The sequence below is a fragment of the Callospermophilus lateralis genome, chromosome 8 (assembly GCF_048772815.1).
Source record: "Callospermophilus lateralis isolate mCalLat2 chromosome 8, mCalLat2.hap1, whole genome shotgun sequence".
Lineage (NCBI taxonomy): Eukaryota > Metazoa > Chordata > Mammalia > Rodentia > Sciuridae > Callospermophilus > Callospermophilus lateralis.
In genome coordinates, this window is record NC_135312.1 from 115,316,159 (window position 1) to 115,343,846 (window position 27,688).

The 27,688-nt window shown below is 32.8% G+C and overlaps 1 protein-coding gene across 6 annotated transcripts in view; it reads left to right on the forward strand.

Annotated features, from left to right (window-relative positions):
• Lrba (LPS responsive beige-like anchor protein) overlaps positions 1 to 27,688 on the forward strand; it is a 719,595-nt gene that overhangs the window by 550,824 nt on the left and 141,083 nt on the right. For all 6 annotated transcript variants that reach the window (XM_076865289.2, XM_076865291.2, XM_076865292.2 and 3 more), the window contains exons 45-46: positions 14,167 to 14,307; positions 15,334 to 15,453. In XM_076865289.2, coding sequence (XP_076721404.2) covers positions 14,167 to 14,307; positions 15,334 to 15,453 — 261 coding nt within the window. The remainder of the gene's footprint in view (positions 1 to 14,166; positions 14,308 to 15,333; positions 15,454 to 27,688) is intronic.

Consider the following 27,688-nt stretch of genomic DNA (forward strand, 5'->3'; position numbering starts at 1 on the left):
AATAGGATGGCCCCCAGGTCCTCTGTATTGTCATGGTATGGGAACTCTGGCAGCCAGACTATTCCAGTTCCACTCCATGAGACAGAAGGGTGTATTACTCTCTGGCCACCACCAACTGACTCAAGAGAAAAGACCTAAAATGTATTAATATTTAAATATTACAGTTGAACCCCATCTGATCTCTCTTCAGTGTAGTCTACCAGTTCACATTGCTACTTACGCTCCTATGTACTTCAATGGGCTCTTACTACCCCTTGTTCTAAGTGAAGGTGCTGCTAAGTATTAGTGAACATTTAAAAGACAGACTCCAGTGTGAACGATGACTAAGACTAAGGCAAATAAAATGATAAAAATAAAACAGAAGAAACGTAGGCAATTTAGGAAGCAAAAGAGCCTTAAAATAACAACAACAAAAAAGACCTAGAATAAATAATCCTCAGAAAGAGAAAACTATCACATTAATAGAACAAGAAAATGATGCAGTGGAAAATAGATAGTCAAGAAAAAGCAGTAATAAAATTAGTAAAAGAGTTTGGAAGGTAAGTGCAGATGTCTTCTGAAAAGAATTATCAACATGATATGGGGAAAATGGCCTGGAAAGATGCAATTAGAGGACTAGAGCAGGGGGTGTTTGGATTCACAGACATACGCTGGTCTGCTTCCATTTATTAGTAAATTACTTAATGTGGGGAATCATGTATAGCAAAATGCTGTAACTTTATATACAATCTTAATGAAGATTCTTCTTGTTCAATGTGAGGTAGTTGTTTAAAATATGATTATGGAACTCTTTCCCTAGAATTTAATAGAAGTGCAGCAAAGTATAAGCATATACTACACACACATATACACACACACACACACACAAATACACACACACTTATCTATGTATGTGGACTCTGTGGTTCATTTATAGGATTATTGAAGCTTTTTTTAAGCTTTGTTTTTAACATAGGAAATTGGTGTAAGTAATTTTGTGTGACTGTGTTTCTAAATTTACATCTATTAAGCATTTGCAATGTGTATAGCAGATTGGTTTTCTACTAGCAATTACCTACTTGTGGAAGTTTTGAATGACACTAACAGAGGTTAACCCAACACTTAATTTAAGCAGCCTCCAATGACATTGTTTTTTAACATTAGTCAGAAAATGATAAACTGAAGCAACTGAAATGGATTGTGGTTAATATTACTGTCAGGGTGATGAATAATCCTGACATATACCAGCAACATACTGCCAGTCAGTAATCTTTCTCCAAGTTAGGTATTTATTCTCTAGTCATGTTAAGTTACAGTGGTATAGAGAAACTATTTACTGTGTTATTCATAAACGAGTTGTTTTATTTACATAGCATTACAAGTTTCTTAGGGTAAAACTATTAACATGCCTTCTATTTTCTTGGTTTAGTGTAGTCTGCACAAACTCAGGTGAATATGCAGTAGGGAATACCTATTATGGGTTTACATAAAAAGTGTTTTCAAAACACTTAGGAAATGTTGTGAGTTTTTTTAAAAGTTTAATAGTAGTGCTATACTTCTGATTTCAGGCTGGAGTATTTTTTAGTCATAAAAATAAATTTATGAGCTGGGGCTGTAGCTCAGTGGCAGAGCGCTTTCCTAGCATGTGTGAGGCACTTGATAAAACAGACTTTTGAATTGTCTTGGCACCTTTGTTGGAAATTCATTGGCCATATATGTAGGTCTGTTTGTAAACTCTGTTCTGCCCACCTGTATTATCTATCCTTGTATCAGTACCACATTGTCTTTGTTACTGTAATCATATATTACATCATGAAATCAGGTTAAATGAATCCTCCAGATATATTCTTCTTCAAAATCTTTTGGCTTATCTAAGTCCTTTGCTTTTGGAGAATTATCTTTTTAATTTCTAATTTTACAAATAGTTTAGTAGAATTCTTACTGGGATTATATTGAATCTGTAGAGCATTTTGGTTACAAAAATGATATGTTATCAACTTTTAAAATATTTTCTCTCTTCTATTTATGTAGTACTGCTTTAATTTCTTTCCATTGTTTTGTGACTTTTAGTACCCAATTCTTATATTTTGTTACTTCATCCTTAATAATTTATTCATTTTAATGCTGTTAAAAATTTTCAATTCCAATTATTCATTGCTAGTGTATAGAAATGCAATTGAATTTTGTATACCGACCCTGCATTCTGTAACCTTTTCTAATTCAAATATTAGCACTAGCCGCCTTTTGTGAACTTTTTGATACTTTCTGCATAAATGAACATGGCATCTTAGAATGCAGACTTCCTGCACTGTGCAGTGTAGACAGAGTGTTTTGTCTTTGGTCTTTGGTCTTGAAGAAAAGCATTCAGTCTTTAACCATTAAGTATGATATTAGCTGTAGGTTTCTTGTAGATGCTTGTTTTTTCAGTTTGAGTTAAGTTCCTTTCTATTCCTAGTATGTTGAGATTTTAAATCATAATTTTGTATTGAATTTTGTTACATGCTTTTTCTGAAGATGATTGTATGATTTTTGTCTTTTCATCTGTTAGGGAATTATAGTGGTTGATTTTTGAGCATTGTTTTCCTGGGATAAGACAACTCTTGATGTAGTATTCTTTGGATAATTGGCTGGATTCGGTTTACTATATTTTCTTAAGAATCTTTGTACCCATATTTACAAAAGAATATTATATATAATGTCTTCATCCAATTTTGGCTTCAAGGTGATGCTTATATGATAGAATGAATAAGTGATTGGTTGATTGATTTTGATTTAGTGACACTAAGGATTGGAGCTACTATTGAACTACACTCTAGCCCTTTTAACTTTTAAGTTAGGATTTAACCAAGTTGCCAGGGTGGTCAATAGCTTGCTCTCCTTCTATGTCAGCTTCCCAAGTCTCTGTGCCACTGTACCCAGCTTACAAAATGACTATTAAAGTTGTTCCCTCCTATTCTGTTTCCTGGAAAAGATCTAATTATTTTATTCCTGAAAGTTTCGTGGAACTCCTTGGCGAACCCACAGTCCAGGAGACTGAACTGGGAAGGTTTTTCAATTTATAATTTAATTTCATTAGTAGATCTAGGACAATTCAAGTTATCTCTTTATTCCCAGATGAGTTTTAATAGTGTGCATCTTTTATAGAACTCATTTATTTCATCCTAGTTGTCTCTTCCCTCATTCTTGATATTGATGATTTGTTTCTTTTGCCCCACCTCCCAGTCTTGCAAGATAATTTAGTTTTCTATTGTTTTTTTTCTATTTTCTATTTTATAGATCTTTGCTTTTCATACATTTTCTTTATACTTGATTCAGATTTGATTTCTCTTCCTTTTTAGTATTCTAAGATGTAAACTTTAAACTATTGGTTGAGCCTTTTTTTTCCTTTCTAATATGAATACATAATGCTACATTTTTTCCTTAAAATACTGATTTGGCTGGCTTCAAGAAATTTTTATATATTCTGTTTTCCTTCAAAGTATTTTCCAGTTTCCCTCATGACTTTCTTTTTGACCCATGGGTTATTGGGAAGTGTATTATTTAATTTACACATATTTTGAGATTTGTCAGGTATCTTTCTCTAATTTATTTCTGGATTAATTCCATTATGGTATATTGTCAGTTCATTTAAATTAGTCAAACTTTGTTTAATGGCTTAAAACAGGGTCTGTCTTGGTTAATGCTCCATGTATACTTCAACAGAATACACATTCTTCTCTTAGGTAAAGTAGAATATACATGTCAATTTGGTAGAGTTAGTTTTAACATTATTCATACTTTCTAAATCCTTACTGATTTTCAATCTACTGGTTTTATTGGTTATTGAGAGAGGAATGTTGAAGTCTTCAACTATAATAGATTTGTCTGACCTCCAGAACTTTTCTATTGTTTTAAGTAACGGAGGTTGTGGTACTTTGTTGTAGGAGCTCAAGGAAACTAATACAGTACATATTTGTTTGAGATTGTTATATTTTCTTGGTAAATGTATTCATTTATAATCATATCATATCTCTTTTTATGCCTAGTAATGTTTCTTTTTCAGAAGTCTGCTTTTTCTGATGTTAATGTAATCACAACAACCTCATTTTGGCTATACTTAGAGTTTCTTTTTTTTCATGATTTAAGAAACATCTGTGGCTATATATTTAACATTCTTTTATGGATAGCATATAATAGAGTCTTTTATATCCAGTGATAATCTTTCCATTTTAATTGGGAAATTGAGACCATTTATATTTAATGCACCTTTTTATACAACTGAATTAAATCTAGCTTCTTGCTTTTTTTAATTTCATGCAACAGTTGTTTGTATCTATGATTTTTTATCTGCTTCTTATAAATTATTTTTATGAATACATTTTATCTGTCATTAAAAGAATAGTAGTAAAGAAATAATCTGTATTTAAAATTTTTTTCCATTTTAATAAAAATGAAGTAGCAGCTAAAGTATAGGTAATAATATTAGAATGATTCATTTGTTCTTGAATGAACAATAACAAATACATAACTATATAAGGAAATAACTGCTAACAACACATTTTGGAATTTGGAGTAATTGTTCCTTAACTTGAGCCTGTCTCTCAAGGGAGAAATTAGACAAAATGCTTCATTACCACTTCTTTTTGACTAGTAGCTTAATTTCATTGCCTCTTGGTTTGATGTGTTAGTTAAGATTCTCCAGAGAAAGAGAACCAGTAAGATATCTAATATATCTTTATATTTATATCTATATGAGTTTTATCTGTAACCTGGCATCCAGGAATGCTGGTGGTATGAGTCAGTCTGTATCCTAAGGCCTGAGGACCGAACTGGTAGCTAATGACCTCAGTTTCAATCTAAAGAAATGAGATCTCAGCTTAAGCATTGAGGCATGGAAAGAAGAAAATTCCTCTTCCTCTGCCTTTTGATTGATTCCAGTTCTCAACATATTGGAAAAGGCAATCTATTATACTGAGTCCACCAATTTAAAAGCTTACCTCTTCAGAAAAGAGCTTCACAGAAACACCCAAAAGTAATGTTTAATCTGGGTACCCTGAAGCCTAGTAAATTTTGGTGCACAAAATTATCACATAATGGTTTGTGTTACATGAAAGTATTTTTCCCCAGTTGATAAAGGTAAGTTAGTAATCCATAAACTAAACAAAAGATTATTTTGTTTTATTTTTATGTAATTTTATGCTACATTTAAAAAATCTTACCTTGTATAGAGACAGACCAGAGTCTCATCCATCTATTGCATGCAGTGTTTAGGGACACCAGTTTCTAACTCAGGGCTTTACTCGGAGGATCACAAGTTCAAGAGTAGCCTGAGCAATTTAGCAAAGCCCTAAGCAGCTTAGTGAGACCCTATCTCAAAATTAAAAAAAAAAAAAAAAAAAAGAAAGAAAAAGAAAAAGAAAAAAAAAAGTTAAAAGAGCTAGGAATGTGGCTCAGTAGTTAAGTGTTACCAGGTTCAAACCCCATTACAAACACACACACACACACACACACACACACACATATTGATCAGCACTATCCCCAAATCAGATGATTAAATTTAATTATCCCACCAGCTGATATACAGGTATAGAGAAAAAATACAATAATGTTTTTACTTTAAAAAGGATAAAATGTAATTTCTATGTGTTCCTGACCATCCAGCTTATCATCTTGTGTAGGAAAGGAAAGTAAAGTATGTACTTTTCTCCTGAGCACTTATGAATCTAATGGACTTTAACAAAACTGATCTCTCCAGCAACCCCCAGCAACCGAATAATTTCTTTGGCCAACAATCTAGCTGCTTCCACTTGTGCAACTGGAGGATTTTGCTTGCCCATTGTCAGGACCATCTTCAGAACAGCACTGGGAAGGATTCAAGGGCTCAACTATTTTAGCTGTCCACTTCTGGTTGGTATAAATACTTTAGCCTGGGCTGTTTAATAGATTATCACTGATCATTGCTTGCTGGGAGTGCCTTTTTCTGGCAATGTAACTGCCTAACACACTTGAGCATTTGCCTATTAGATCTTTCATTGCTAGAAATCAATTCCAAAATCATTGCAACTTTTGAATTATTAGAAGTTGCAATTATTCCAACTACTAAATTATTAGAGGTTATTGTACTAAGTTGATTTTACCCCATTGAAAGCCAATGCATACTTCCATTGATACTTTTTTTAAAAAGTATTTTTAGATGTAGATGGACATAACAATACGTTTATTTTACTTATTAATTTTTATGTGGTGCTGATCATCAAACCCAGTGCCTCACACATGAGGGGCAAGCACTTTACCACTGAGCTACATTGCCAGTTTCTTCCTCCATTTATACTTGCCCAACAATATTTTGTCTCCTTGTTTGATATTTTAAGTCCAGTAATGGTTTTAAAATACTTTACTACTCCTTAAATTTTTCCCTATTTATTGACATTTTAAGCTTGTCCTACTTTATGTCTAATTTTTATATTGAGGCTTAATATTTTTTCCAAAAAGCAAACAATTCAAAAGAGAGACTAAAACAACTATCATTATTCATTTTTATAGATCTTGAGTTCTTCTTCCTTTTGTAATTGTGATATTTTGTTATTCTCCATATGTAAATCCTTGAAGTGTTTAGGGCTGTTAACCCAGATTTATGTTAAACAATAGACATACAGTTTCCCCATTTAGGATTGAGTTAAACAGAATAAATATAGAATTTCCCAACTTGTTTTGTTATATTCCCATAGATTTTTAAACAAATAGAAAAGAAAATTCAAAACCTGAATGTTCCTCAAGTAGTTTCTAATTTTATGTCTCCCCATCTTATAAAGCTAGAGGAAAATTGATATTTGTATTACTAATAACTTATTTTTAAAACCTATAGATGATTTGATAACTTATAGATAGATTGATATTAATGATCTTAACTGTTTTTAAAAATGGGTAGATGACTTTACCTGTAAGTTAATAGAATATTTATGTCAACATTGGGTCTCTTCAGTGTTTTTCATTTTCATAATTACTTAAAACATTTTTATTAAATATCTTTGGATTTTTAAGGCTCTTTCTTTGGTTCTTCCAGGCATTTGGTTCAGCACTGGCATTGGTTTATTAAATTATTTTTATCAAATTATGTGACTTTCTCAAGTGGAGATTATCAGTACTTACGGCAGCTGATTAACAGAACTATGAAGGCATCACTACTAAATCTACCAGTATGAATATCTGAAATGATTTAGGTTCTACCTTGGCACAATAGATGAACTGGAATCTTTGTTTTTCCTGGGATGTGTTTGTTGAATTGAAATGGAAAGATGGCACTTGTAAGAAAGTGTGTTTTCAAGGAATTAAAAAGGTGTATCAAACTTGAAAGCAAAAGTGCTTATTCATTAACTCTAAAAGCCACAGTAGTGTGCTGATGAAAAAATTTTTTTTCTTGACAATATTAAATAAAGTCTAGGTCATGTGAACATGAGTGCCAAACTATCTCAGTCACATACAGCATATAACAAAATACCCTAAAAGCCAAGGTTGTATAAAAATGCTGATCACGCTGCTTGTTATACTTGTCATTTAGATGAAAGAGCTGCTATGCTAGAACTGAAACAAAATAGTTGCTATACTCCCTAATAACAGTGGCAGTGTGGCTTAAGTGACAGAGATGTGTATTTTCTTTACTAGAGGCTCAGGGAGGAAGGCAAGTGGTGATACAACCAAAATCCATTGTTTTCTTTAAATTGCTTCAGCAACACAGTGATTCAAAGCTCTCCTTTGAGTTCTTTGGTGTGAGTATACAGATAATGAAAGTTAAGAGGGAAGTGAAGCAATAAATTTTGGTGGCAACACTTCTCTTTTCTGTTCATTATTTCTAGAGCTTTCTACCAAACATCTTTTCAATTTCCCCAAACAAAATATACATTTTTCTTTCGATTTGTGAATCCCTCCTCTAAAGGGATATCCATAGACGTTATGTGAGGATAATAAATAATGTCTTGTCTAAGGGGGCATTTTATCTAAATTTCCCATTCTTCTAACCAGTTTTTTCATTGCTGTGACCAAAGGACCTGATAGGAACAGTTTTAGAGGATGAAAAGTTTATTTGGGGTTCACAATTTCAGAGGTGTCAGTCCAAAGATGACTGACTCCATTGCCTCTGGGCCCAATGTGAGGCAGAACACCGTGGCAGTAGGGTGTGGGGGAGGAAGGCAACTCAGGACATAGCAACAAGGAAGCAAAGAGAGCTTGGCTCACCAGTGACAAAATATAAACCCCAAAGGCATATAGCCCTCAGTTACCTATCTCCTCCAGCCACACCATACCTGCCTACAGTTGCCACCCCATTAATCCTTATCAGTGGGTTAAAGCATGATTATGTTATGCCTCTCATAACTCAATAATTTTCCCTCTGAATGTTCTTGTATTATCTCACACATGAGTTTTTGTGGGACATTGTTTAGCCAAACAATAACACCATGAAAGGATCTTAACTGCCTTGCAACTGCATCACTGATGTTTTCATCAGTCTACAACAAGCCAAGGCGTCCTAGGACCTCTGGTCACTTGGGCTGGAGGTAGCTTGGAATCTTGCTGCTGCCTCTTGATAGGTAACCATGATTGGCAGTTACTTCACGTTTTCCAGACTTTTCCCCCCACCTGTTAATATGTCAGCATATTAAGGAGTTGTAAAGATGAGATGATTTCTGTATGACTCTTAGAACCCTCCAGTGGATAGTGATCTTGTCATCAGAAGGAATGGCCCCTTTAATCTTATATAATAGTGTTTTCCTGAAGCGTGCCCAAACCCAAATCATTATTCTCTAATCGAGAATGACCATCTTTATGGTGTAATGTTTCCTGATAGTATAGCCTCTTCATCCTCTGAATCTGAATTTTTTTGTTTAATTTATTAATGTAAATCAGATAAACTTACACATGACTGTACTCTCTCCTATAACCTGCATTTTTATAACATAGACCTATGAAACAGCATTGGGTTCAACCACCTTGTTATCTATTCCTTTCCTGTCTTTGCCTTCACTTTACAATGGCTCTCTTTCAATATCTACAGGCCTACCCACTTCCTGGACAGAAGAGAACAATGTACAACCCCTGTTTGCATACAGTCTCTTAAATTTATAGGGCAGGCTTTGTCTGTAGTCCTAGAACTAAAGAATATTTCCAGTTTCCCACTCATACCAAATGATGATGACATTTACAGATAGCTCTGACTGTCATCAAGATCCTAAGTAGAGATGGAAAGCAGTCATACTCTTTCACATATTCTTCCTGAAACCTTTTCCTCTTTTGACATCTCTTCTGACATCTCAAAAATGTATCTTCATGAAACGATATCCCTCATATCCTTCTGTGTTTCTAAGACCCCTGTTTCTGAGTTTTTTGCTCCCAGAGTTACCTTTTCTCTTTCTCTTTAACCCTCTTCTTATCTTCAGATGTTGGGGTTTAGTGATTTTTCCCAAAGAAGCCTTCATAAAAAGTATGAAAAACTCTTTTGAGACTTGTGGATTTTAGAAGTTTGTTAATTCAAACAAATATCTGCTATGTAGAATTCCTGAGATTTCTTGGCAGTCCCCTATAACGTTCTTGCCCACTGGAACTATCAGCATGGTCCAGTAGTTTGGAACTTTACTTCTGAAGGGTTGATATAAATTGTGGCAGTTCATATATAACTCTCAAAAGGAGAGAAGGAATTATGGTGCTGGCAACGGTAGCAGCAGTGCTAGTCACAGCTACACTTAATGAATGTGCTCTTTGTGCCAGAGCTCTCCTAAGCACTGATGTCTATCCGCCTTTTATATCAACCTATTCAATAAAGAGCATATTTGAAAAATGGAAATTATCAGAGATTAGTTAAAACAACTTGTAAGATAGCATAGATGGGTGGATAAAATGGCCAAAAGAAGTGGTTTTGATACTAGGTTTGAGACTCCTAGATAAAAGTTGATTTTGCTTTAGATTTCTTAAGGTACTTTATCTCTTTGTTGTCCAAATAGGGATACCTAACTCATATATTTATTGTGACAGTAATCATGTTTTATTAATTGCAAAGTTTAAGCTGTTGGTGTTTTTTGTTAGGTATTTCAGGTTAGGGTTCTTAAAATAACAAAGAAAGAATGAAAAAGCCAGATTCCTTTTCTATTTTTTACCCCTTTTACTAGTAATTAGACTTTGTTGTGTGCCTCTTAAGTGATCTGTGAATGTAAAACTGTTTGATTTCAGTTAATGTGATAGAAGATGATTTTAACTTCCTTGACATTACATATACATTTTTAACAACAAAATTGTAGCTCCTTGGATTTTTTGCTTTTGATTATGTTCTTACAGTAGGAAATGCCATTGATTGGGACTACTGTGCACTATAAAGCTTCTGACAGTTAATATCCAGTTCTATGTGTTTTTTTTATCCTGCTTTGGCATTAGAGGATTGTAATGTTTAATTATGTTCTTTTTTAGTAGACTCTAGTAATTTCATCAGGCTTAATGATGGTCTTTTTTCTTAAATATTCTTGATCAAATCACCCAAAAAAATAATTATTATGATCAATAACTTACTCTGAGCTGGGTACTTTAAATGTGACATTTTTATTAATTAGCAAAATTACTTCTCCAAGAAGTAATAAAAATGTGTTTTTATTATAAGATGTATTTTTATTGTAACACTCGTCCGGAAATGATTGTAGAATTTTGTTTATCCTGTCTTGAAAGGTATCATTACTATCTCATAAGCAGAATACTTACCACTCTACCAGAGATGTCACCGTTGTTATTTGTGAAATTATTTAAATATTCTAAATAATTTTTCTTTGTTTTTCATGCAATTTTCAAGAATTTGAGGGGCTGGGGATGTGGCTCAAGCGGTAGCGCACTCGCCTGGCATGTGTTCGGCCCGGGTTCGATCCTCAGCACCACATACCAACAAAGATATTGTGTCCGCGGAAGAACTAAAAAATAAATATTTAAAAAAAAAAAAAAAAGAATTTGAGTTTTTTTGCTTTTTAAAAATGTGTCTTTTTCTATTTTATTCCAAGTTCTTATTTCCATTTTTTAAACAATAATTCATCTGTTGCTAGTTTTGATATTCTAAATCTTAACTGTTTTGTTTTATTTGAGACTTTCTTTCATACTATTGTGATGGACATTTTTGTTTTGTAAAGTTAAAATCTTAATTATCTTCATTAGTTATTTGTGGTGTTCAAAATTTTATTTTTTTTTACTTTTCAGTGTTCTAGGACTCTTTTTATTTGCTTGATTATGAACTTGAATTATACCACTCTTATAATCTCTAATCAATACTCGCTTTTTATTGATTTTTCCAATCACCTATGACCATTTTTAAACAGCATTTTTTGTTTTCTTTCTGTAAAAAATTTTTTGATTAAAAAAAAATACCCTTTCAATCTTATTCAGTTGTACAAAAAAGCTCAATATAGGATGGTAGTGCTTGGCATCTTCCTGAACTGCCTAGTAATTGTTACTCTTAACATAGTGTATAAGCAAGAGGAGCCATCAGCATTTACTTTGAGTTCTCCTGTGGTGATGAATAAACATCTTGAAATGCTGATTTAGACAATCTTTTAAAAAAATGCTATGATGCACTTTGGTGTATGACTGACTCTTGCTTAGTTAAATGTTTTGCAGCATTATAACATAGTTGGATTCAGCTCATTTTTTAAAGCAGTTGTCAGAAAAATATGGGCCAGCATGGTAGAATGTATTAGCTCAATACATTGTCTCCATTTTATTATGAAGCTGCTGAGGAAGCTGTGATATACAGCACTGTCATTACAGATCTATTGTTAGGACGGTTCCACAGTCTTCTTTGCACTGCCATTAATTTATAGCAGTAAACAATATGTAGCCTTCCAACTGCAGCAAAGCAGAATCTTTTAATGAGGTGGATGTTATTACCACAATAAATCAGTGCTTTCGCGTAATGTATAATTCAATGTGTGTATTCCCACTGTAACTTCTCTGAGTAAGCTGATAGTGTATCATTGTCATTGCACAGCACCACTGGTCTTTTTTTTTTTTTTAACCTTCTTTTATTTGGGGACTTCTTTTTTATATGCTTGCAAATAAATGTGGTATGTCTTGATAGCTGTCCTATACCAGGATTCAAAAACCAATTGTAACAATAACAGCCATAATCAATACTGTGGGTTCTACCTACATGGATCTCTGCATGATGCCATTTTTTTCAGATGCTAGTGAAATCAATCCTAATTGGTTTTAACATTATATTCAAGAAACGTGATTCTATAACTATTGATTTGGGGGAGGGGATATTCATTTGGAGAGTAATAAAAATAGGAGCAGATAAAATGAATGCTTAATATGCTGCAGAACCATACAAAAGGAGCATTGATTCTGTTTTTAATTCATATAATTTGTCTTCTAGTGATTTTATTTCTTTCTTTCCTTTTGCATGGCTCAGTCTTTAGGGACAACAACTACAATACATTTAAAGGCTTTCCACATTGGTCCTATAACAAAGAAAGAATTCTTGGAGTCAGTTCCATTCTTAGCTGGCATACATTTAGCAAGTCATATATAATTCTTTTGTACAGAAATCAGTGCTTTAAAATATGTGTCATTTTAAAGTTAGTATACTATAGCACTGACTTAAAATGCTAATCAACTAAAGACTTTAAAAAATCTACTTTTTTGTAAAGTAAAATAATGACTTAAAATAATGTTGATTAGAACCAGAGCAAAGAAAATAGTACCAACAATAAATAGTAGTTCTGGAAAATAAAAAATACTTAACAGCTACTTTAAGATAGCCAAAAGATGAATTAAAAATGTTACTTAAAATCACATAACATGAAAAGCAGTTCAAAAACTGATCTGCATATTGCTTTATTTTCAGTAGAACATTTCTGAATTTATTCATTTTAGAACATTGTATTTTATTTTATTTAGTCTAGCATTTCCCTTTAATCCTATATATAAGTAATCAGATATTTTTCTTTCTCTTATAAATGAGGAGTGATTAACTCCTAGGATCTCACAAGATTTAAAGCAAAAGACATTTCTGTATCTTCTAAAATAAGTCATCTGACATATCCTTTTTTTCAGTGAATTGGTATTAATATTTTGAATAGGCAGATAGAGATCCTCTAACAATCAGAATGTTTTAAGAGAATGTTGTTATTTAAAGTAGTTGCTCTTAACATTCTTGGAGCCCTACTTTGTTCACTCTTATTAATTTTTGTTTTAGTCTTTAATTTCTGATTTTACTCATACTAGTAGAAATTTCTGGTCACATCTTTTTCTTCCATGTGTGCGTCCGTGTGCGCGCGCGTGTATGTGTGTGTATGTGTGTGTGTGTGTGTGTGTGTGTGTGTGAGAGAGAGTTACTGGGGATTGAACGCAGGAGTGCTTTACCATTTAGCTACTCTTTTTTGTTCTTTAATTTTTTAAAATTATAGATGGAAACAATATCTTGATTGATTGATTGATTGATTTTTATGCGGTGTTGAGGATCGAACCCAGTGCCTCACATGTGCAAGGCAGGGGCTCAACCATTGAGCTACAACCCATCCCTTGTTCTTTAATTTTTTGAAAATTTGAGGTAAGATCTGGCTAAACTGCCCAGACTGGCCTTGAACTTGGGATTCTCCTGCCTCAGCCTCCCAGGTAAATGGGAGTGCCATGACACCCATCTTTTTAATTTTTAAAAAAATTATGGATGGATACAATACCTTTATTTTATTTTTTTTGTTGTTTTTATGTGGTGCTGATGATGAAACTCAGTGCCTGGCACGTGCCAATTTTGTTGCATCCTCTTCCGAAAGCCCGTTACAGTGCAATCCTCCAGCTTCAAGACTGAGTCTGTGGTTGTTGCTTCAAATTAACTTAATAGAATTTTATAGGTAATTTCTGAAGTATTGCATAGCTAATGTTCACTTCATGTAGCTGTCTTTATGAGATGCTTATTTTAGACTGATTAAGAACCTATGTGCAGCAAAAACTTGACTTACGGAGAAATAACAGGTTTATCCATCCACTTACTTATATGTATATTTTTAACCTGTTTTGAAAAATAAATTTGTTTTTCCATCCACTCTAATTGCAATACTTTGCTTTAGTTTAAGTAGTCTATATTTTTAACACTTATTTTCACACTTACTAATAGGATAACATTAGAAGAAAGGAAGAGACAAAGGATAATTTTATTTATGTGTCTTGTTTTCTCTTCATTGGCAGCCAATAGGAGCTTTGAATCCAAAAAGAGCAGCATTCTTTGCAGAACGTTTTGAATCATGGGAAGATGATCAAGTTCCAAAGTTTCATTATGGTACTCATTACTCAACTGCAAGTTTCGTTCTTGCATGGCTGCTAAGAATAGTAAGTTCCATGTGAATAATAAACCATGACTAAGTATATTGAAGGTTGTTGAGACTATGTAATGATTAGAAATTATCAGCACCTTTTATGAATGCTAAAAATCTTTTGAATGATTGAGGTTCTGGTTTTAAGTAGCTCTGTATCTTATGTAATATGTATTTTTGTAACATTACTGTAGAATTGCCTTAAACCTATTTCACTTAGAATTCTTTGAATTTTTTCTTCAATTTGTCTCTTCAAATTGTTGCTTTCTTATCAGATTAACAAGTTCTTTTTTCAAAATAGTCTGGTAAAATAAGAACTAAATAGGAGTTCATTAATGCAGGCATATAATCTTATATTTGGGTGCTTCAGTTGCCCCCAGTAGAATAAGGTATGTTTGTAGGTAATCAACACTATTTCGTGTATTGATAATATATTGGTCAAACAAGAAATCTTTTTGTAAAATTTAAAGGTGATTCATCTACTGAAAAGTAATTTCTTTGGGAAGGCATTAGCAGCACATCATTAATTAAAGCTTGTTACAAGGGTACAGGCAGACATAAATCCTAGAAGTAATTTATAGTGCTTAGCTAATTTCAAGCAATTAGCCACTAATATGTGTTTAAGTGTTCTTTAACTAAGAGGAGGCTTTTAAATGTTTCAAACATTTTTCTTTTCTTAATCATAAATTAAATATTGGTAACAATAGGAAAATTGCATATTGGACTATTCCCTTGTACTATGAAGAAAATGCATCTAATATATCTGAATGTTATTAGTAAATTGGTCTTGGTAAGGAAGAAAATCTGAAGAAAGTGTTTCAATTTTTGGAAATATTTAGAAATATTTCTTCTGAAACTAAAACAATTTAAGAATGCTAATATAATAATTTAGTTGTAATTCCCATTATATGTATACCTGTATATATTTCTAGCTAATAACTATTAGTAATTAAAATATTTAGTTGCAAAGATTTATTTAAAAAAACATTTTTATGCTTGAGGGAACATATGGATTCTTTCAATTACTTATTTTTTTTTTTAGGAACCTTTTACAACTTATTTCCTAAATTTGCAAGGAGGAAAATTTGACCATGCAGATAGAACTTTTTCATCAGTTTCCAGAGCATGGCGAAATAGTCAGCGTGATACATCTGATATTAAGGTACAAAAAATGTTTCATTGTACAGTGTTTACTGCCTATGTGTTCCTTGTTCAATGAATGTTAAAATTTCTCTCCTTCAATAATGCCGCATTTACTGAGGATAACCTCAGAGATTTAGGCATTAATTAATGGCTGAAAGCCACTTAAAAGAAATTTCTCTCAATTTTTTTTCTGTGACTGTTTCTACCTGCCTGTCTGTATATTCTGAATATTTGTCTACTGCCTGTAGTTAGAGAATGGTTTTTTTTTTTCTCTCTCTCTTCCTTGAAATCTTTTTTTTTTTTTTTTTTAAGGAAAAATAAAGAAAGTGTGATCGATGTGATAGATGGCTTGTAAGGCATTACGCTCAACAGAACTTCAAACTCAATAAATCAATTACTATTGTCTGAAAAATACTGTGAGAAAAATCTTAGGCATATCCCATGTCTCCATTGTTTTTGATGAACACATATTAGTTGTATATATTAATGAGGTTTGGTGTGGTATTTCCTACATGTATACAGTGTTCTCTGATGACATGCATCCTCCCTTTACCACATCCTCCCATGCCTTTCCCAGTCCGTAATAATCACAATTCTACTTTCAGGTTGACTTTTTTTAGCTTAAACATATATGAAAGAAAATGTGCAGTACTTGCCTTTTGGTGTCTGGCTTAATTTCACTTGACTTGTCCTCCAGTTTCATCCATTTTGCTGCAAGTGACAGAATTTTATTTTCATGACTGAATAATACTTGATTGTGTGTATATACCACATTTTCTGTATTCATTCATCTGTTATTTGGCACCTAGGCTGATTCCATATCTTAGCAATTCTAAATAGCACCACAGTAAACACAGGCATGCAGGTTTCTCCTTGGTATGCTGATTTCATTTCCTGTGGATAAATACCCAGGAATGGGATAGCTGAATAATATCGTAGATCTATTTTTAGTTTTCTGAGGAACCTCCATACTGTTTTTCACAGTAGCAGAATAGTTTACATTCCTACCAGTAGTGTTTAAGAGTTCGTTTTCTACACATCCTCACCAGAATTTGTTATTATTATTTTTAACACAGGCTTTCTTACTGGGATGAAATGGTATCTTATTGTATTTTTATTTGCATTTCCCTGATAGCTAATGATAATGTTAATTTTTCATGTATTTATTGTATTTGTATTTATCTTTTGAGAAGTTGTTCGTTCAGGTCATTTGACCAGTTTTGAATTGGATTAGTTAGGGTTTTATTTATTTATTTATTTTGAGTTCTTTATATACTTGGACTATGAACCCTCTGTCATGAAAAGATGCAGTTGTCTCCATTCTGTGACTGTTTCCTTGCCATGCAGCAGCTTTTTAGTTTGACATGATCATATCTGTCAGTTCTTGGTTTTGTTACCTGTTTTTTTTAGGGCCCTACCAAGAAAATAATTTCCTGTACCAGTGTCTTGAAGTGTTTCCCCTGTGTTGTCCTCTAGTAGTTCCAACCTTCCATTTAGGGATTTGATCCTTTTGAGTTGATTTTATAGGGATGAGAGCCATATTTCTATCCTCGAAATCATCATCTTTACCTGCTGCTTATTCTAAGCTTGTACCAGTCTCTGCTTGGTCAAGGACAATACTATTACTAAAGGAAAATCAGAGTTCTATTCAGGGGTAGAGGGTAGCTCAGTGTTTGAGCACTTTCCTGGCATATGTGGGACCCTGGTTTTGATCCTGTATCAAAAAAATAAAATTAAAAGAAAGAAAAAAAAAGAGTTTTTCTAACTGTACGATATGTGCTTACTACTATAGAATATCAACATTTTGCTCAGTAGCTAATGTAATCCTCATTAGACTTTTGATTCTACTTTCAGAAATAGTTATGTATTTTCTTGGCATAGTCTCTTTAGCAGAGAACTGTGTTAGATATCACTAAGTATAATGAAACAAGCCTATGGGTTTTTGAAGTTCTTTATAGTCACACAGAAGAATATGACTTATACTTAAATAAGTTTACCATGTGGGAGAAAACAATAAGTACCACAAGAGAAACATTGGAGTTCAAAAGGAGCAAAGTTACATTACTGATGGTGTACATTACTATAGAGTACTTTTTAAATGTTCAGTACAATGGTAATTATATTTAACTTTTAAGTATTTAATTTTTAAAATATATTCATATCATTTTACTTATTGTGGAATACAGCATTACGCATACCAAAAATACTCTATTGCAAAAGATGCCATTTTATACAAAAATAATCTTTATGTTGGATATCTATCAATACATTACAAATAATGTTTTCTAATGTGTTCCTGAAGTTGTATATCATACTTTTTAAGAATCATTAATAGATAATCTTGAAATGGATAATTAAATAAAATTAAATATGAATAGTTAAGAGATTTAATAATTGTTTAATTCTACCTTTAATTTCAAAATTCTTTTATTTCTTATTTAACTCATGAGAAATAATAAAAGATATAGATACATGAAAACATTGATAAGCCTTTTTGTCATCAAAATGAAGGCTTGTGAATTTCTTCTATCTAAATTCCTTCATTTGTTAAGTATTTCATGACCAAATTATAACCTCACACTTCACTTTGGTCCTAGAAATATAAACAAAAATTAAGTCATGAATTTGAGAATTATTTTTTCCTGCTTTATAGAAGAAAAAGTAGATATCTTTAGCTTCCTACCTCTCAGTACTAGATATTCCTGCTCAGTGTTTTTATGTGTAGGAGGTATACATGATAGACCCTTAGAGTTTTACTGTCTCTTTTTCCTATTTAATCTCAGCCTTTTTCTTTCCATATTCTTTAATCAGCATGTGTTTGGTTTTTGTTTTCTTGAATGCCTTCCTTCAAATACCCCATGTGTAAAAGAGTAAAAAGAGACCTAAGCTTACAAAACAACTAAAATAAATCTTTTAAAACATTACATGATCTTCTTCACCTTTCTCCTTCCTTATTTTTCTCATCATTCTTATTTCTTCAAAAAAATCAAAAGAACTCAAATCCATGTCTCTTTCCTTTGAATGCCTCATTAGGATATAATTATTCAGTCTCCATTACTAGAAAAATATTTGAACTTCAGTCCTTGTGAATGTACTATTGTGATTTCTAGTTTTCTGGCAGTACTATTTAGAGAATTGGTATGAAGAAGTACAAGGTTAAGGGAAAAGTGGCTTTGTTTGATTTATTTTATTTTATTTAATTTTTTTGTTGAGTTAGGGTCAGTGTTGTGTGGGCTGACCTCACATTCCTGGGCTCAAGTGAGCCACCTGCCTCAGCCTCCTAATTACCTGGAACAACAGCTGTTCACCTCTGTACATAACTTAAGAAGTATCAAGGTGATTGGAAACTGGTTAGAAATATAGCTGTATCCTTAAGTGTCATTTCATGTTCAGAAGCACAGAAATTTTCTTCGGTACTAATTTTGCTGAAACCTTCATATTCTTCTAACCAATATGTATATTCTTTTTACCTCCTTGTACTCCATTATCCATAAAGTGGTGGTGGGTATGGCATTGATAAGTTACTACCATTTTCCATATCAATAACCAATTAATGTAGGCCTTATAACTCAGTAGATTTTAAACTTTCAAAATTATGTAATTCATGGTTACACAGGACATTTAAAGAGCTTCCTGATAGTTAATCTTTCAAAAATCTGAGGGATTTAATCAGGTCTCATTTTTTTTCTGTTTCTTTATAAAGTATTATAGTTTAGTTCTATAGAAAGCATATTTAAAATCATTATAATAACATAATTAATAAGAACAAATTACTATAATAAGGTAACATTTCATTCACCTATAACATTGTATTTCTGACTGAATCATTATTTATAGTTTTTATTCGTATTGTCTTATTGGAGTTTCTAGAAATAGAGAAATGAGAGTAGAGAAGGGATGATAAAATATGAGGATGGAGTAATGGAAACCATTTTTTGAGTGGATTCTAAAGTAATCCTTGTTTTTTTAATATACATTCTCTAAAATGTTTTTGTAACATTTTACAAAAAAATGAAATTCTGTGAGGTAGACAGAAAATTTAATTTTTTTCAGACAGAAAAAGTAAGAACATAACTTTGTAGTACTTCAATCTTTTTTGCAGAGGGGGAATTTGAATATCTTAGAATCCCTATTTTATTGAATTCTACCAACAATAATTTTACCAAAAAAGTTATTCCTATAAATATAATTTAAATATGAATTCTCTTTTTTAAAAGAAAGATTTCTTATTAGATGATATCAAAGCAGTCTTTGAATTCTAACATGATTTACCATTTTTCATGTTTGTGGGATCATTTGTAATCTGTGCCACATTGGTGATCCCATTTTGGGTCTAACTTCTGAATGATGTGTTTTCTTCTGCCTAAAGAAACAACTCAAATCAATTCCCTAACTAGGCTTATCACTATCCAATAAAAATTAATAGGTACAAATGTAAGCCACATATGTTATCTTAAATCCTCTTGTCACATCTTAAAAAGACAACATAAATCATGAAATGAATTTTAGTAATATTTTAAACTTAGTATGTCAAAATATTATTTTAATATGTAGTCAGTATAAAATTGTTTATTGATATTTTACATTTCCAGATCACAACTATTCAGACCAGCCTTATTTCAGGTGTTCTGTAGCCACGTGTGGCTAGTGACTATTGTATTGGGCAGTACAGAGTTACAGCATTGTTTTGGAATCACAGGAAGGGATGGCTTTTCTGCTTATGGAAAGAATGCCTCATCCTCTTTGAGCAAGAGTGTTTCTGATGTGTACTTTATCTAATATGAACTGGCAAGTAGAGGAATAATATGTAGTCTTGAGGACTGAAATAGAAAGTGTTGAAATTGGTTTGGAGAATCACCACTGTGACATTTTAAGATCCCCAGTAGAAAGTTGTGAAAATCGCCCAGGGGTAGGTAGAGTGCTTGCCTGACACGTGCAAGACCCTGGGTTTGATTCCCAGCATTGCACAATAATAATGACAATTTATTATTATTATTATTACTATTATTATTATAAATGACATGAAATAAAATCCTCAGTTGATTCTGTGTTTCAGATCTTAAAAATTCATTTAAATTTAGAAACTAAGGTTCAGCATAGATTACCATCTTTAGCCTTAACCTTGAATTATTATCAACAGATTTTGTGGAACAAATCATAGACATATAAATTGTAAATGAATTTCTCTAGACATTCACATATAAATATGAGCAAATATTAAAGCTTTTTCTAGGCTGTTCATTGTCATGGATTTCTTTCCCCATCTCTTGAGGCATCTGTTTTCAGATACCCTCAGTGTCCATAAGCTCAGTCTAATAGTTAGGTCTTACTTGCTGCAGTGTAAACTCTTTAACTTCTTTCCTGTAGAAATGATTAATAATCAGGCTTAGAGAGTGGAAGGAGTCATAAATGTCATCTTGGTTCATTACTTTGGAAAGGAGGCAGTAGTAAATGGATCTAAATTGGAGATTATTGGAGAACCATATTTTTCCAGTAGCTGAGATTTATAGAATAATGTATTACTAAAACATAACCGTTGCTAAAGTAAAATGAGAGGTAAAAGTTAGAGGAATCCTGAGGTAGCATTTGCTTACCTAAATATTTCAAAATTTACTTATATATTTTTTTAAAAAATTCAGTTTGTCCAGAGTCCGGCTCTAGTTGTGCTAGCGTACCAGATGTAATTCAACCTTTGCCTTCAGCATACTTTTTCACTAGGGGAGAATCTGGGAATAAATAAATCCCTGTGATTAATGCTGCTCTGTGGGCCCATTGCTATGGCATCTGAAATGAAGAGAAGAGAGAAAAAGAGGAAAGTCAAAACCAGTGATGAGGACCCTTATACTTTATTAAGGAGGTTGAACTTTATTCGGTTGGCAGAGGAAGAGAGACCTTGGTAGGGTTTGGAGTGAGGACAGATTTTGTGGTTTGTAAGAGACAACTGTGATTGGTATTGATACATGCACTATACTGTGGACAAGCTGTTAAGGTAATTAGATAAGAGGTGGTGGAGGTTTAAACTTGAAGCAGGCAACAGGGCTACAGAAATGTGGGGGAACCTTAGACGTATAGAAAGTAACTGTTGGGATTTGATGATTGATTTTTTAGATGAGAGAATAAGAGATTAAATTTGGCTTGGGTAGAAATGTAGAGAGCACAGAAGAAAAAGCACATTTTGTTAGGGCCAGATATTTAATTCCCTGTCTTCAGGCAGAAAATTTCCTGTAAGTGAATTAAAATCCCCCCAAACATGACGAATTCTTAGTCTTTATTGTTTATTCACCATATGTACTATACAGTAGAGAACATTTTTTGAAAGGGTAAGATAAACATTGTTTTTCTCATATCTCTAGATGAGAAAGACAGGTATACATGAGATGATTTTAAATATAAGTTAGATTGTGACAAGTACTATAATAAGATAAAAACAAAATGAAATTAATTTTAACTGGTAAAGGTGGGATCACAGTGACTTCATAGAGGGATGTTTGAGCTGTGTCTTAAAGGATGCAAAATCCTTTTTTAAATTTAGGACACTAAATTAAAATTAACTGAACTCCCAAATTTCCGTCTCTAGCCCCTATATTTCTTCTGATGTCTGACTCTGTCCTCACTATTTCCTTTTGAATACATAAACATATCATAACTTTAACATGATCTTCATTCCTTCCAACCTGCTCTGCTCAATCTTTCCCATGTTAGTAAATGGTTTCCTGTTTGAAATTATGAACTGGAATCCTTATTTTCAGACTTTATATAATCTACCCTTCTCCAAAATCCTACTACCTCTTGCACTCTTCTCTGTTGCCCTCTCTTCACTCACTTCTTAACCAAGCAGGGCCTCCTTGCTATCCTTTGCATACTGCAGGCATTGTTCTTACTCTAGGACCCTTTGCTTTTACTTTTACTTTCACCTGAAAACATTCCTCCAGATACCTTCTTGGATCCATTCTTCATTCTCTTCAGATCTTTACTCAAATGTCATCCTCTCAGTAAGGCCTTCTCCTCTGTCTTTCCTATATAAAATTACATTCCTCACCCCACATACTTTTACTTTCCAATTTCATTTTTCCTTCATGTCACTTGCCATCTGACATATGTTTACAGTTGTTGATTTATTTATTATGTTTTTATCATAACTGAAACATGAGATCCATGAAATTTGGGAAGTGTTCTGCTCATTGGCTTATTCCTAGAGCTTAGAAAAATGCTTGAAACATCATAGGCATTAAAGTAAATACTTATTAAATTAAGATTTGATGAATTGAGAAAGAGTATTCTGAGCAAGGGAAATGACATGAACAAAGTCCAGAGAAAATACTTGGCACATCGAGGAATGCTTACTGATCTGCCAGTCAGTCTATGTTCTTGAAGTGTAGTAAACACTGAAAAGGGGAGATACTGAAAGGCATTCAGGTCTGATTTAAAGACCTTTGGTAACAGTTTAAAGACATTTGGCTTAATTCTATAGGCCAGTTCAGCAAAAATTTTTGGTAAGCAGTTAAGTGATAGTTTTTGGCGGTATAATCTTTGAGCTAAGCTCTGTCTTAGCTCCTCTACTCTACTGTTGTAGCCCAACAGGAGCTGAGAACAATACCTAGGCAAATGAAAGTGACTTTGTTCCAGTGAAACTCTACTTTCCAAAACAAGTATCAGGTCATATTTGGCCTTATTCACATATGTAGAATAAAATTAAATCCTAAAAGAGATTACTAAATAGTATTTTAAAGTAAACTGCTGTGCAGCAATATTACATGAATTAATTTAAGCTATGAAAATTAACCCTTAAAGTTTTAATTGTACATAAATGTTAAATAATAATATTACAGAGTCAAAGTGATCATAGAATAGTTTTATCTACCTTTTGTGGTTTGCCTTCCTCTTCTATAAGTCAATGAGGAACCATTAAATATTTTTGAGTGGGAGTATGATACCAAAATTTCTATTATCAAAGAAAGAATTTTGGCAGAAATTTGAGAAACAGATACAGGAGGTAGACAAAAAGGTTAGGAGGCGTTTTTAGTTAGCTTTTTCACAGCTGTAACCAAAAGACCCGACAGGAACAATTTTTAAGAGGAAAAGTTAATTTTAGAGCTCACGGTTTCAGAGGTCCTAGTCCCTGTGTGGCTAACTTCATTGCTCAAGGCCTGAGGGCAATGAACAGAAAGGCGTGGACAAGGAAGGCAGCTCAGGAAGCAGAGAGAAAGCTTCTCTCACCAGGGACAAAATATATACCCCAGAAGCATGCCCTCAAGTCCCATCTACTCCAGCCACACCCCACTTGCCTATAGTTAACACCCAGTTATTCACAATCAGGGGATTGATGCACTGATTAGGTTAAGGCTCTTATAACCCAGTCATTCCACCTTTAAACCTTATTGCGTTGTCTCACACATGAGTTTTTATGGGACACCTCATATCTAAATGATAACAGAGGCTATTACAGTTGGTTACAAGGGAAGATGGTAAGAGCCTCAACTAGTTAAGAAGCCAAGAGGTTGAATTCAAGAGACAATTAAAAGTCATTCTTCAGGATGTGCCATTTGGTTGACTGTAGGGATGGAAAATCATGAAGATTTTCTAAGAATATGTGGAAGAGTCTGAAAAAGATAGGTTGATATTTGGAGAAGTAAGAGAGGTAATTTGCTCAATATGGAATGGGGCTATTCATAACATCTTCCTGGAGATTGGGAGGTCTATCCACATTGGACCTAGTAGCTTCAAGTCATATACTAAGAGTTGTTAATAGTTCACTTTTCTACATTGATACAATTAGTACAGAATGAGTTCTTACTGTTAACTTTACACAACAGCCCATGTGGACATCCTGTGTGTGGTTGTTTGTATAATCCATTTAAATGCCTATTTGGGGGCTGGGGTTGTGGCTTAACGTAGAGCGCTCGCCTAGCGAGATGCTGGGTTTGATCCTCAGCACCGCATAAAAATAAAATAAAGGTATTGTGTCCAACTACAACTAAAATAAAATATTTAAAAATTCCTATTTTTATAATTAATTGTGTACTGTTATTGGTGAATGTAAAATTCATATTGTTATCAGATTAGCAGGGCAGTTAAATATATTCCATAATTATCACTAAGTAAATATAATACAATTAAATCCTAAGAGATTACTAAATAATATTTTTAAATATACTATTGTGCTGTACTATTATGTGAATTAATTTTAGCTATAAAAGTTAACCCTTAAAGGTTTTAATTGTACATATATGTTAAGTAATAATACAGAGTCGAAATGGTCATCAAATAGTTTTATTTGTGTCTTGTGAGATTTGTAAAACATGAGACCTTTGACTTGCCCTCTACTACCTTTGAAATCCCAGGGGTCTGCAATCTGAAGATAAATTAGGTTCAATTTTCCCCCTAGCAGCACATCTTTTACATGGTAATACATTCCATGGATGCTGATAGCATCAGTGTTAGGCCCATTTATAAGGAAGTGTTTAGCTACAGTTAATAGAACTTCTTAATGAATTTTTAAAAGCCTTAAACCTTGATGGTATGATAATTTTTATTTTCCTATTAAGAAATATTTTCATCATTAATACGTCCTATTATCAGACATGGTTTTAATTTAAAATTTTTTAAATGCTAAAAGAAAATAAAATCTTATCCTTGTTCAGACATTATTTGCACAGTGCTGGGTTATGCAATCCTTCTATTCTCAATTCTTTTCTTCTTTTTACCTCCTCCTTTTGCTTCCCCCTGTTTCCTTGTATTTCTTTTTTCTTTTCTTTTCTTTTTTTTTTTTTTTGGACATACTCTTTCCATCAGACTCTCTCTCCTCTCACACTCACAACGAATGAGTGAGCTGAGTCACTCCCACTTTTACTGCAACTGTGTCTGTCCTTTGCTTCATACATAACTTCAACAGAACTTGCAGATGTGATGATACTCATAGTTTCCTGAATGATTATAATGTAGACCCAAGTAAGTTATGAATTTTTTTCTTGGCTGATGATCTTATGATAATTTTTGCTCTATTAAAAAATGGGCCTAACACTGATGCTATCAGCATCCATGGAACGCATTACCATGTAAAAGATGTGCTTGGCATCTGTTCATTGTGTTCGTAGATATTGATGTAGCCTGTTACCCCTCTCATATTCATGTGTGTGTACACACACACACACACACACACACACACACACACATTTTTAAACAACTTGTTCCAGAAAAAATTTAAGGTGGGAATTTTATATGTGCTTTCTCTTGTGGGCATTTCAGCTAACCTTTTCTTTGCATTATCTCTTCCTAAATTACCCTTTCCTTGAAGATTAGGGCCTAGAACAGCAAAAGGCCCAAAGAAAATCTCCAGTGCAAACATGGAAATGAAAAATGTTTTGAAAGCAAGGGAGAACTATTTAGAGTATCATAAAATGAGACATGCTAAGTCCTATTGTGTTCTAATAAAAACTAGTGAATTTGTATAAAATCTGATGACAATTAGTAGGAATTATTGTCTTAAATATTTTTGTGGGCATATTTATTTTTATAAGTAAATTTTATTAACTATTATTAGAATTATGTTAAAGCTTTTATAACTGTATAATTCAGTGAATGACCTTTTTGCTTTAAGAATTTGGCTGGTTGACCCTATAATTGGTACTTCTTATCAGGGGTCATATTAATGATAATTATAACAATATCTTATATGTATGTAGAATTCTGTTGTATCTCACATTAGCCTCCCAACATCCCTATGTTTTAGAAAATATAATTGAGGTGAGTAGGGAGTCACAAAAATTAAATTAATTTAAGAACATATAACAGTAAATTGAGTAGTCTAGACTCAAACCCAATTATTATTTTTACTATATAAGATTGGAACAGATTATCTATTATCTTTTGGTTTGTAATCCATGATTTTTCTTTATATTGGTACATTAGAAATAACAGCTTTATGATTTCTAAAGTCATACAATATTTACTGGGCCTGTCTAGAAGGATTATAGATTTTTTATTCTCCAATTTAAAAAAGTATTTTTTTTAGCACCTTACCTACTACAGAAGGAGACCCCTCCCCTCTTACCTACTAAATAAGGAAAAACTAAGTATGAACATCAATTTGAAAACTTTTAGATATGTAGTTCATATATAGTGACTATTATCAGTGCAATTCAGTGTACTTGACCTCTAGTCAATTTTTTTAAAATTTTATTATTTGTGGATTAACAAAGTAAGAACTTACAAGTTAAAATATATCAGGACATGAATATTATCTTTTATAACATACTGTTCATCTACTCTTTTTTGTTCATTAAGAAAGCTTATCTGTAATTTTTTTGACAAAGTATCTTTATTTATTTTTATGTGGTGCTGAGGATCGAACTCGGTGCCTCCTCACTTGTGTGAGGCAGGCACTCTACCACTGAGCCCTAGCCCTTGCCCCAGCCCCAGCCTCATTATTTATAAATTTTACCTTCATAAAAATGTGTCATTTTTCTCCAGTGGTGAATTATTGTATTACTTTTATATATAAAATTTTCCTTGCACATATTTTTACCATCATTGTTTCCAGAGCAGTATACTTGCTATCATACATATGTTAGTTACCTTGCTATTATATTTGAATTATCAGGATTTTATATTATATAGGGAAGAAAATATTAAAATTTTGCTCTGAAAATAACACCTATTTCTATTTGGTTTCAATTATCTTATTTCTTTAGGTTAATAGATTAGTATTTGGCATGTTTGCCCAGATACATTGAAGTGATGATTTTAGTTCAGTGGATAGGATTGGTAACTAATAACAGGAGAATCACAGGGCCTGGCTGCAAAGTCCTGTCATATCAGTGGGGATCATACCTTAATGAAGAAAACTAAAGCATATGTGTGGTCACAACCAATCCTTGTCACTATGCCATGAAAGCCTTGGGAATTTGTGATCAAAGCAATGGGCTTATCCTGAGCAGTGGAATACCCTCTGGTTGAACCCCTCAGATCTTTATTTTAGGAGACGATACACTGTATTTTTGACCATGTCACCTGCCTCTAAGACCCAGCTGCCTAATTAACCAATAGAGATTAAAATTATTGTCAGCAAGACAGAAGAAAATGTGAATTGTGAATATATCTGTCTTCTGTCAATGTTGTTTACTTATCATTTTCCACTGATGTTTTAAAAAATTGCTGAACATGTGTTTTTTATCCAGAGCTGAAAGTTCTGTTGTGATGAATATAAAACATACTTCACTTTGTAAATGTGCATTAAAAGTATTAGAGAGACATAA